Source organism: Kockovaella imperatae (assembly GCF_002102565.1).
Source record: "Kockovaella imperatae strain NRRL Y-17943 chromosome Unknown BD324scaffold_6, whole genome shotgun sequence".
NCBI classification, from domain to species: Eukaryota; Fungi; Basidiomycota; class Tremellomycetes; order Tremellales; family Cuniculitremaceae; genus Kockovaella; species Kockovaella imperatae.
In genome coordinates this window covers 725068-736500 of record NW_019028946.1, presented here as the reverse complement: position 1 = coordinate 736500, position 11433 = coordinate 725068, and the positions used below count along the sequence as shown (strand labels likewise).

Here is an 11433-nt window from a genome sequence, read left to right as displayed (position 1 = left end):
CCAGGACGCTGTTTTCTCATCCTAGATTGATCGCACTCCACAGACATGGGATATCTACATAATGCATTACAGAAGGTCGGGCTGGCTCAACCTGGACCAAAGATCACACAGCAGGATCGAGCCATACTAGAGTGAGTAGGGCGGTAGTATCTTGGCCACCAAATACAGCGGGAGTTCGTCTGTTGATGCTCGTTCTCCAGCCTGAAGCTACAGAGAGATAAGCTCAAGCAGTATCAGAAGCGGGTGAGAGTCATGATTAAGATGAGTGTTATGAACTGGGGGCTGAACCTGGGTCCAGCTTCAAGCCGTTCTGGACAAAGAGCAGGAGATCGCGAAGAGGGCTTTGAAGGAAGGCAACAAGGTGGGTTGGGTCCAGATCTGTGGCCACAAGGTTGGGGTTCTAGATGTACCGACGTTAATCTTAATTGGATTCGGTCTGAGCAAGATTCATCGTCATCTGCATCTGCTGACCTTTGGGATTCACAGAAACGCGCTTTGACAGCACTGCGGCAGCGTAAATACCAGGAACAATTGCTTTCCAAAACGGATGGACAGCTGCAAACTTTGCAAGAACTGGTGAGTCGTGTGCATGTGGGCCATCTGGGTGCTTCGCATGGGTCGCAGAGTCTAGGGGAAGGAGGGAATCTCGGCGCGGCGTCAAGACATGAACCGTGCTCGCGTTTCGTTACATTCACGGCTGATGCTTCTTGCGCCAGGTCTCTACAATCGAGTTCAGTCAAATCCAAGCTGCAGTCTTACATGGTATATCAGTAGGGAATGAGGTATTGAAACAACTTCAATCGGAAATGTCTCTGGAAAAAGTCGACAAATTGATGGAAGAGACGAGAGAAGGGATTGAATATCAACGGGTCAGAGAAAAAGACTTCTCCATCGTCTAGGGAGGTAATACTGATACTTTGACTTTCTTCCAGGAGATCGACGAAGCGCTCATGTCGAGAATGTCACCAGAGGAAGAAGAAGCAGTACAAGAAGAGCTGGCTCAGCTGGAACGCGAAGCTTTCGTACGTCCCTGTGCAGAATGGGGGTGGTTTCCTAAAGCTCGTCTGCCGCAGCCCGCAATACCTTCTGTACCGGAACAACAACCAGTCACATTACCAGAGGCTCCTCAGACCGAGCCTATGGAGCCTGTCAAAGTGCAGCAGCCGGGTGAGCGAAGCGAGCGGGCCTCAGCACTCATCTTTGGGTTTCACTGATACGATTTAGCGCTCGAAGCGAGAAAAGAGGAACGGGTCGCTTTGGCTGCTTAATATGTGCTCCTGTTTTTTCCATCTTGGTTCATCAAGGTCGTAATCTGTACCTCTTGCGCATTTTGTATCTCTCATCTATACTGTTGTACTGTCGAGTCGATGGATGCATGGACGTGACATAGTATTCCGGGCACTATGAGCGGGACCAAATGTCTCGAACGGGCGGCGCGGCGCGACTCTCTTTCCGGACGATCTTATTAATTATTACATTCGACCGTCCATGTGTTCAGGTTGCCCGCACTGCTTTCACAGTCCTCGATTAGCATGTCATCCAAGGAACTCGTCCCACTCTTCCCATCTGCTCTTCATCCCGCTCTGCCTATCGCTTCGCAGATTCTATCGACTCTGCGAAATCTCACAGCACCAGGACGAGGGAACGATCTCCCTCCAGAAGAGAGAGCTGCCCTAGTGGGGATCTCCGCTTTGCTAGGGTGCGAGAGGTGAGCAGCCCCCCGCATGGACCGAATCATGGGATGGGATCGCTGACTCATAATCTTCAGGGTCCAGAGTAAGGACCTCGTGGAGTCCTCGGCTCAGAAAGCTTCGTCTGTCTCTCCCGCGAGGTTCAAGTCGGCCCTCTTGAAATCTCGGAGGATCCTCGAATCGGCCTCTGTGGGTGATCCATCGTTAGATGCATCGACTTCTCGACGAGGTTCATCAGCTAGCCCTTCCACTAGGTCCACAAGGTCAACTCGGAGTCATGCAGATCAGGCAGACGCCGACCAAGTCGCGAACACTGGCGAGAAAAGAGGATCTGGACCTAGTCCATTTTCGACACCTCGAAAGCGATTCAAGTATTCGTCGGGAATAGACATATCAGGTTTAGTCAAGGGCGGTCTTGCTGGAGGAGGTAGTCCTCCGAACACGCCAAAACATCAACATGAGCCTTCTACAGGTTCCCCATTGAGACAGAGCGTTACTCCAAGTTCGAGGCGAGTGAGAAGTGCGCTCAGAGGCGGCAGAGTCACGGAAAAGAAGAATGATGAGGAAGATGGTGTTGTGAAGGAAGATGAGATACGGGCGGGTTCTGAAGCTGAAGCTGCAATGATCGACGAAGACGCAATGGAAGTAGATGGTCAGGAGGAGAGAACACCGACGAAGCGGGTCAAATTCGGTGTTCGCCAAGGTGTGGATCTAGCCATTGCGACAGAAGAGCTGGATGAGACGCCTCGGACCAGATCGAAACGGTTAGATACCTCGGCATTCTTCGCCCTCAGACCAGGCGCCTCACCGTCGGGTTCGACAGCCAGATCACTAAGGAATGCGCAGACGTCATCCGGGATGAAGAGCAGATCTATACCTGTAGAAGATGGATTACCGGAAATTCGAGCTCCTAGAGCCAATCGGTCGACAACGACGAGTCAGAAGCTGAAGAGGCGGAAGAGGGATTGGACGTATGCCGAACGTATATGGGGGTTGCAGACAGATGAGAGCAGAGAGGCGATTCGCAAGGTCAGTTGAATCTTTCGCTAATAAGCCATCAAAGCTCAATGATCTGATTCAGTTTGTCGACGGTCTACCAGCTTGGCTTGAAGCGCATGGCAGACCGAGCCTGGATGAGACTGCCGTTAGCGGTGAGACGATTGAGAATGTGCTTCTGTCCGCTTCAAACAAATAGCTGCATCTCTTATAGTGGAGGCCCCTAGCTGCTACCCATGACCTCAAGATGCATGTAGATGCTTGCTCAGGATGCAATAGTCGATCTCAGGGATCGGCGCAATTTCTCCATCTGAATCGACTTCTTGCCATTCGTCTGATTCAGCCATGTTCGTCGGGTCGATCTCGTCGGGCATATATCTATCATCATCATCGGCGGGTTTCTGCGTTTACGTGGGCTTCTAGCTCACCCTTGCTTAGCATAAAAGGATAACGCTGCTGTATTTCCTGACGAACACCCAATGAGAGGTGTGCCCAGCGTCTGAGACAACAGACAGGCTCACTCTTCAGGCACGTCAACATTGCCTTGGCCATGCCTTGCTGCCTGCCTATATCTTCCAAATGACGCATCAAGATAGTCCCGAGACCTTTACCACGGGCTCTGGAGGACAATTGAATTTCGTAGCTAGAGAAACTTTTTTTAGAGAGACGACCATCGATCGCAAGGGGATTTCACTTTGTGACTCACCAATAAATCACCTCGACGTCGTCCTCGGTCAATGTTTCCTCCGTATCGAAACGAAACATACAGAATCCATACAATTCACTAGGGGATATGTTCACACCTGTCGCTCGAGCCTTGCCTTTACCTTTGTCCGGCGGTAAAGATCCAGGCATGCGCGGCGATGGATCATCATTACTGCCGGGGTAAGGTGGTGATGTGCTGAGGATCAAGAACCGAGAATCGGCATGGAATAGTTCTCCACGCTTCTCGGCCCTGCTGTACGTCACGGAAGATCCTTCCGATCTTGATATCAGGGAGGAGACATCAACAGGGGGGTCTCCTCGCGAGTTGATGTGATGCCATCCCTTAGCTCACATATTCGATATATTGCTGTCGTATAAATCGTATATGGTATCTTTGGACGACGAAGCGAGCTCTGAGCTAGAAACAAGGGAGAGTATTGGGCTAATGATCAGACCTAGTCAGACTATATGCACTTCTGCAGGACCTTGCTGCTCGCTCACGAAGCATCTCCGGCTTGGATCCCCTTCGGTAAGTCAGGTGCCAGATCCTTCATCGAAGCCTAAAGGATTTAAGTCCTTCGGTCGAACGTGGACCATGTCAGGAGCGGATAAGCCTCACCTTATTGGCTCGTTTGATCCTCGGGGTAGCCATGACCGTGTGCGGACAATCACTTATTGAGCTCGTGCAAGCTGATCCTGCTGGCTGGCTAGCTACCTTGTGCAATGTCTGCGTGTCCAAATGTCCATCCAAAAAGTGGAGGTCATCCCATCCCATCCCATCCCATCCCTATCCCCACGCGACGCCACGCGGATAATGCCGTAATGGATAGCTTGTGTGACGCGTCTCAACGCACAGATCGCCGGGACGCGTTTCATGTGCAGCCTCGTAGCTCCAAGGTGGTCGCCACCACCGTCACAACGCTGCAATGTATGGCTTCAACCTGAAGACCCCTCGGACTTTGCATGTTGCATGAGCAGCCATCTGCACTGATAGTAGCTTAGAGCAGGATAGAGTGTCCAGACCAGACCATTTTGAAAAGGGACTTCGCAGTAACGGTGTGAACACTCTCTCTCTTGAAATGTGAAACGCCTCTTTTTTAGGGTGGCCAGCTCTCAGTCCATGGGCTCCTGTCTTTTGTCTGGATTTAGTTGTCCACACCTTTCAGCGTCCATCCCTATCATCATCATTCATCTCATCTACTCGTGTGTTCAACTCACTGATACTGGTTATCAACTCGTCCACCCACTTCGAACATTGCCAAATCATTAGTCCCCACCGCCTCTTGACATACTTTTTCTTCCCGCACCCATCTCATATCCGCTCAAAGGAACCAGGTCCCAACCTCCTCATTTCTGCCGCGCGACTGCCGGACATCACTCAACAGGTCTCTCCTTTGTATTCATTCCTCCTCCATCGCCAACCGGACCTTCCACCCCCTTGGGACCTGGACAGCGATTCAATCATTCTCATCAAAGCAGAACGAGAGGGGCAAATCAACCTCGACAAAGGATCACTGGCTGGTCTTTTGACAAATTTCACTCCTCTATCTCCCAACACCAAAGGAAAGGCCTATCAGTGTCTCTTGGATCTTTCAATACGTTGTTATTGACGACTGAATCGTCGTGTCATCGTCCTCTGCCACGCCCGCTTGCAGCGTCGTCAAAGACTATCGACCCTCAGCTGGCGATTCGCTCAGAGACCCTCTCTGGTCGATCCATTGCCACCAACATACACTGCCTTTGAACCACTTTCGTTAAGCATCTGCCACACCATGCGTTCGTCTCTCCTCTTGATAGTCTTCCTGTCCAGTATGACCTTGGCCCATCCCCTGAGCCCTGGATCCGACAGACATCATATCAGGATCCTGCAGGCCAGACAATTAGATTCAGACTCCAACTCGACTATCGCGACTACGTCGTCTACATCAGCTCAAGATCAATCGTCCTCGGTCACATCAACCTCCTCAGCCTCCATTACGGTCTCAGACATTACGTCTAGCATCTCAAGCTCGACAACCTTGTCGTCGGTCATCACAACGACATCTTCAACCACCAGTAGCATAGCTGCCTCTACGCCTACTACCTCATCTAGCACCGGGGATCTTGACACGCTTCCGAGCCAAAATGAAGTGTCAGCCGCCGAACCTACACCCAGTGCTGTGGAGACAACATCCTCTACCATCGCTGTCACCTCGACATCCTCCGCTGCGCCGACAACGCTCAACGACTTTACGCGCACGGTCGTCCATACTAACCCAGCTTCCGTTTCCGTTAAGACCATGTTGAGCACCGCTCCTGGGCCTGCTCCTACCACTCAGAGCGACAACGCAGAGACCAACGATAACATTGGAGGATTGCCTAGGACGACCTTTATCATCATCATTGTGGTCGCTTCCGTTCTAGTTCTCGTTGCTCTGGCCTGGACAGCCTTCAGAAAGTGGAAGTTGCGACCTAGTCGACGATTCGATTCCAAGATGGCTCCTGTAGACTTTAGTCCGAATGGTCTGGGAGGCAATGACGACTTGTGAGTCCCGCCAGTCGTGATAATGAAGCTGAAGATCCTTCTACAGCCTGGAAAAGACACTTCATCGTAGCGCCTCGTCTTCTTCTCTAGATCGTCAACGTCAACAATTTATCGCCGATCTGGACAGAGACGGACCGGACTATGTGGAGGGTGTGCCCCAACATGATTTCACTGCGGGAGCCTCTGGAATGCAATACGATAGCAACATGTACAACCATGATCCTTTCGCTCATTCCGCAGCGTACGACTACGACACGTCTTACTATCATCAAGCTCATCAACCCATAGCACCCCTGCCTCCCGCGGCCGTAGCAGAGTACGGTTCACACGATTACCCTACCCAGGATCCTGGAGAGGGATACAGTGATCTGCACAGAGGTAACTCTGGGAGCAGCCACGGTAGCCATCACGGAAGTCAAGGGAGCGGTCGTCAACAGGCTGTCAGACCATCGGACTTTCCAACGCCTGGTCAGTATTTGGGTAGACCAACAGAAGGAGACGGGCCGTGAGTTGATCGATCGATGCGATATGGGATCTTGGCCTACGCGCTGACTTAACGTGTAGCTATGCTCAGGCTTCATACTATGGTCGATTCTGAGGAATGATAGCCAAAGGATGAACAGAAATGAGAGGTCAGAAGGAGTGTACTTTACATGCTGGACATTTTGATTTTATTCCGCGACATTCAGTTGCTTTCTCATCACTCTAGAGCCATTGCAGAGCAATGGCTAGGAGCTTTACTACCGTCGAGCGGGTTTCTCGCAGGATAGTGAATATCACCAACTTCGACTTGTAATGCTCAACTCATGCAGAAGTCGTTTGATTGGCGTACAACGCGGATACGAATTGGGGACGCTAATTCGCCTCGATCAGGTTTGTTTCGTTCACATATCAGGCGAGCGGGCTGGCTCAGTAATCACGCAGTTGCTCGAGCTGCAGTCTCGACATACAAGAGGCATTCCCGTGGCCAGCGCTCCCGGAACTCCGCGCGGACATCCGGCCAAAGATCTCTCTCTCTCTCTCCCTCTCTTGCGGATAGATGCGCGACTCGATAGATGCGATTAAGCGGCGCTTGGAGTCGGCATTTCCGTCTGCGAGCAAGTAACTTCATGTCTGGAGCATAAAGTCAGGCTACTATACATCACTCCACGACATCTGAACACGGCACATTGTGTAGAACTTCCCTTCCAAGCATGCCTTCCGACCCGATCTACTTGAACCAGTACACGCCCCCTCAGGCGCCTCGTGAAGTCTATGGTGACACCCCTCTGGAAGATTATGACCAAAACTTTGTCTTTCCCCCCAAGGTCCTTCGAAGTGATAGAGTTGAGCTGAGGCCTTTCGTCGTGCGTCCTTTATCGCTTTGAATCGACCATTGATTTACAGGTCTAGCCGTCTCTTCATGCTCAAGCGCTCGCGGAGGGGGTCTCGGCCAATCCTGAAGTGATGGAATGGTTGCCGTATAGGTGCGAAACGTTGGACGATGCGAGGCTATTCATTGAGTCGATGTTTCGCTCTCAGCCGGTGAGTAGATACAAACGTTGAAGTTTTCTGTCTGTCTCCTTTGTCACCCGATCTACAGAGGATGGCTTTCGTTGAACGTTCTTAGAGGACCATTGGCGAGGTTACTGGCTAACTTGTTCAGTCTGCTCTCTACCACGCCATATATTCTGCACCGCCAGGTGTCGATCCCACACCTCCGGTGGACGAATGGAAGATTGCCGGATTCCTAGGAATCATCAACGCTTCTGCTAAAGATGCCACTGCAGAACCAGGATTCATCATCATCTTCCCAAAATATCAGGTGAGTCAGGACTGAAGGCTAAGATTCCGAAGAAGCATATAGTGACCTCTGAGCTGCCAGCGGACCCACGTGCTCACACATGCTGCTGGACTCGCTATGCACCGTATCTTGGATCCTGAATCTGAAGGAGGTCTAGGCTTGAGAAGATGTCAATGGTATACTACGGTCCTGAATCTGAAATCTCAAGCTGCTGCCTTGAGGTTGGGATACAAGCATGAGGGAATCATCAGAGCTCAAAGAGTCTTGCTGGAGGGATGGCAGGGTTCACGGCGTGAGTATATGAGAGGGATCATCGAGTATTCATATTCTGACCCATTCCATAGCTGGACGTCCGCCTCACGAGAAGAATCAGGCAAGGGACTCGTGGCTTGCCTCTGTCATATGGGAGGAATGGGAAGGAGGCGTTCGGGAGCACATTGACAAGCTCATGGCGAGGAGATCATAGGTGGAAAGATATGGAACCATCATCAGATGCATGATAGTGTCTGATGTCTCCTTCATTTGGTCGCCTCTCGGATCCTCTCGTTCATCCATTTGAGCGCATACTCGTCACTCTCGGTGATCGCGTCCGAAGCCTCTCCGGGCTTTTTCATATCGTGATCTGCGCCTTCGACCGTGAACAGCTCGGCTTTACCTCCGCTCGCTTTGATAGCGCGCTCAGTGTTGACTGATTCCTCATACGGAATGATGGTGTCCTTGTTACCATGGACCAGGAGGAAAGGAGGGAGGATGGCACCGTTTTTCTCAATGAATGCTTGAGGGAGGAAAGGGACGAGCTTTTCAGGGATAGACTCGAGTCTCTTTTCGTATGGAATGGACTTCATCTTCTCGCTGAATCCTTGATCTCCAGTGATGGAATCGTTGATAGTCCCTGTCAAGTGCCAAGTCTGCCAGATGACGTCTCTATTGGGATTTCGAGTGACATCGAACGAGCAATCCGATTGCTCTTCTCCCCCTCGCATGTGATCGAGATCAGGCTTGAGAGAGTCCACTTTCTGCTTGATCCCTTCTTCGGAGATGTTCATATCTCTCGGAATGATAGGCTTGAACCAGTGATCCAAGAGGAAATCTCCAGCCATTCCACAGTAGGAAATGCAGCCTATCACAGTGTACCTCGGTTCAGGTTTTTGACTCTCTTGAGCAGCGAGCATAGCCGCTAGTCGCATAGGATAGCCTCCGCCCGATCCTCCGAAGAGGAAGATCTTGTGATGGTCTATCGGAAGAGTCAAGACATAATCCAGCAAAATCCTGATGTCTTCCAGGATATCGGATCCTACAGAAGGTACCAACAGTCGATAATCCGCTGCGATCCATGTCCCAGGAAATTTAGCTGAGAGAGGGTGTGTGTATGTGTCAACGCGATCAAGACGTCGAGGGAACACTGTACGCATGCTGTACTCACCCTCCCAATTCGACGGGATATGCCCATCAACTCGACTGCCCTGAATAATACCTCCACCATGGAACGTGATGAGCGCAGGACCACCTTTACCCCGCACATCAATCTTGACTTGATGTCCACGTGGGGTCGTATGGTATGTCAACGTCTCGGGCTTGCCAAGAGCATCTCGTGTTTTGGACATGGTAAATGTGGTCCTGGACGTCAAAGAGAGGAGCAAAACTGAAAGTACACTTTAGAAGAATAGCCAGCCAGCCCATTCAACCGCGAGATTCCGCGAGCGGCTTCCGGGTCATGATTGCGCCGGAGAGTGGAGGGAGGCATTACAAGACCTCGGCGAATTATTCGGGACATTTAACATAGCCGTGAGCAACCGTGATCTGGTCATGCGAGTTACGTCCGGAGGACGGTGGAGGATTGGAAGTGATGATCGTAAAGCTCTCAGAAGACGACCTCGCTGGCGCCCTGATGATACCTGTTCCCTCACGCACTGCAAGTACATCGGCGGAGCATCTCGACAAGGGGACCGCCACATTGCATGTGTCTCGATGGCGGTGATTGCCGCCGCTGGCTTTTGCTTTCATTGGTGTATCCTTTTTGTTCTTCGACATTTGTTGTACTTTTGTAACATTTCCTCCTCGCTGGTCAAACATGGATATCTTATGCTTCTTGAGACGTATCAACATGGAGTCTCAAACCTGAGGCTTTTGTATTCATGCTTTACACAGCTTCGCCAGACGGCTTAAGGGGAGAAGGTGACAGTGTGGTTCTTTTGTCTTCTGATTGTGCTCGATTTGCTGATCATGAGACCTCGACGAGACTTATAACATAGCTAATCGTTTTCCTCTTCCCTTCGATCACTTCTTCCATCTCTTGCTTCGCATTCTGCTATTTTGTTCTCAAGCTCCTTCGCTCGAAGCGATTCTTAGAACGATTTCATTTCTTGTCGCTGGTCGACGCATAAACAGCCAACTCCTAAAGCTCACTAGTTTAAAAGCCCCTGTCACCTCTAGTCCTCGTGTCCTTCACGATAACACTCCAGCATGGCCGAGTCGATCAAACCTTTCCTACCCAAGAGACCTTCCGGCCCTGTCTTCATCGGTCTCAACGTACTCCGAGCCCTGAGCATCATCGCCTTGATCCTTTGCTTATCCGCCAACATAGTCACGATGGTAGAGTGAGTCTGACCTGACCTTTGATCGACACTGCCAGCTGATCAGGGCTCCAGTGATATCAAAGCAATCAAAGCCTACAATTCGAACGAACAGGATCTGGATTGTGATTATGTCGAATACTCTACCGTCCCGGATCAAACGGGAGGTGCATTCTGGTCGATCCTCAATCGAATCTTCATCGGTGAGCCGCCTACCGGAAGACCTGAGAATCGCCATACTGATGGCATCCGAGCAGTCTTCGAGTGTATACTTCTCACTTTGTCCGAGATCGGGATTCCAAAGAGACTTTTTGAAAACTTCTTGCCGATCTTGGGTCCAGCACATGGATTAGGGTGTCTGGGGATCTTTCAAGCATTGTGAATTTTGTTGACCCTGCTTCTTGCTATGATGCTTCGGCTCATCCATTCTCAGGATCGGAGCACAGGTCCTCTCACACTACAGTACCACCTTCCCTCAAGTCAGCAGCTGGCTATTGTTCATCATCGGTTGTCTGAACATTCTTGCGGTGAGCTATGATATCGGCAGCCCGCATCACAGTCTCTGATACTCGGACAGGGCCTCGTCTTCAGGAGTGGAGGCAAAACGAAACGTCTCATCTTCTCCTGGGAGAACGTCACGTCCCTGTGAGGTCACCTCGCCAACATCGTCGCTGTATCTGACGCTCTGCTGTGCCTGATCTCAGGACCCCTCAGACCCGAATGGCAGCTACGGCTTGGGACATGGTGACTGAAAAACGAGTTTATCCAAAGGCCAGCCAAAGCAACCTATCCCGCCAAACTAGCCAACATTCAGACACTCCTCTTGTCCCTGAGCATACGGTTCCAGGTGCGCGATTTGGAGGATTCGGATTCGGTCGACAGGGAGAGAAGGCCGCTGCCGATCGAGGATTCAAAATTTCCAGACCGATGGAAAGTCTCCCTCGTGAGTGGTCTTCGTGTGATATGGGGTCGTTGTTTATGAAACGGGGTCGCAGGCTACGGAGTATAATATGCCTTCGTCATCATCATGATCTTCTTCTAGATACCTAATGTCACATGGACACTACACTGTATATATGTATGATATCTTGTTCTTGATTGAGAGTCTCCAGTCCATGCTATCTGTTCGTTGCTTCCCCTTTGCCACTCTATTTATGATTT

General features: G+C 50.9%; 7 protein-coding genes across 7 annotated transcripts; 5 read left to right on the top strand and 2 right to left on the bottom strand.

Moving 5' to 3' along the window:
- The first annotated feature begins 20 nt into the window (after positions 1–20).
- BD324DRAFT_590603 (Snf7-domain-containing protein) lies at positions 21–1386 on the top strand. The gene is made up of 6 exons (XM_022013791.1): positions 21–131; positions 201–243; positions 299–361; positions 487–576; positions 717–869; positions 933–1386. Exons 1-6 carry the CDS (start codon positions 46–48, stop codon positions 1212–1214), a joined length of 717 nt encoding a protein of 238 aa, XP_021871361.1. The 5' UTR covers positions 21–45; the 3' UTR covers positions 1215–1386.
- Positions 1387–1532: 146 nt separating this feature from the next.
- BD324DRAFT_650922 (hypothetical protein) lies at positions 1533–2886 on the top strand (the record flags this gene model as incomplete). Its single annotated transcript, XM_022018233.1, has 3 exons — positions 1533–1708; positions 1769–2720; positions 2773–2886. The coding sequence occupies 3 exons, from the start codon at positions 1533–1535 to the stop codon at positions 2884–2886; spliced, it is 1242 nt and encodes a 413-aa protein (XP_021871360.1).
- On the bottom strand, positions 2830–4001 carry BD324DRAFT_440847 (acyl-CoA N-acyltransferase). Its single transcript, XM_022012793.1, has 6 exons — positions 3894–4001; positions 3715–3834; positions 3394–3664; positions 3209–3330; positions 3116–3152; positions 2830–3065 (listed from the first exon to the last, which is right to left on the bottom strand). Exons 1-6 carry the CDS (start codon positions 3898–3900, stop codon positions 2930–2932), a joined length of 693 nt encoding a protein of 230 aa, XP_021871359.1. The 5' UTR covers positions 3901–4001; the 3' UTR covers positions 2830–2929.
- A 1202-nt stretch (positions 4002–5203) lies between these two features.
- On the top strand, positions 5204–6514 carry BD324DRAFT_650920 (hypothetical protein; the record flags this gene model as incomplete). The annotated part of the gene is made up of 3 exons (XM_022018232.1): positions 5204–5916; positions 5963–6421; positions 6481–6514. 3 exons carry the CDS (start codon positions 5204–5206, stop codon positions 6512–6514), a joined length of 1206 nt encoding a protein of 401 aa, XP_021871358.1.
- A 429-nt stretch (positions 6515–6943) lies between these two features.
- On the top strand, positions 6944–8190 carry BD324DRAFT_625683 (acyl-CoA N-acyltransferase). Its single transcript, XM_022015825.1, has 5 exons — positions 6944–7262; positions 7309–7440; positions 7562–7720; positions 7781–7991; positions 8044–8190. Exons 1-5 carry the CDS (start codon positions 7110–7112, stop codon positions 8163–8165), a joined length of 777 nt encoding a protein of 258 aa, XP_021871357.1. The 5' UTR covers positions 6944–7109; the 3' UTR covers positions 8166–8190.
- BD324DRAFT_625680 (Alpha/Beta hydrolase protein) lies at positions 8191–9390 on the bottom strand. The gene is made up of 2 exons (XM_022015824.1): positions 9123–9390; positions 8191–9050 (listed from the first exon to the last, which is right to left on the bottom strand). The coding sequence occupies exons 1-2, from the start codon at positions 9301–9303 to the stop codon at positions 8218–8220; spliced, it is 1014 nt and encodes a 337-aa protein (XP_021871356.1). The 5' UTR covers positions 9304–9390; the 3' UTR covers positions 8191–8217.
- A 365-nt stretch (positions 9391–9755) lies between these two features.
- BD324DRAFT_625675 (hypothetical protein) lies at positions 9756–11429 on the top strand. Its single transcript, XM_022015823.1, has 7 exons — positions 9756–10296; positions 10348–10475; positions 10530–10650; positions 10706–10799; positions 10850–10917; positions 10977–11215; positions 11268–11429. The coding sequence occupies exons 1-7, from the start codon at positions 10163–10165 to the stop codon at positions 11279–11281; spliced, it is 798 nt and encodes a 265-aa protein (XP_021871355.1). The 5' UTR covers positions 9756–10162; the 3' UTR covers positions 11282–11429.
- The last annotated feature ends 4 nt before the right edge of the window (positions 11430–11433 follow it).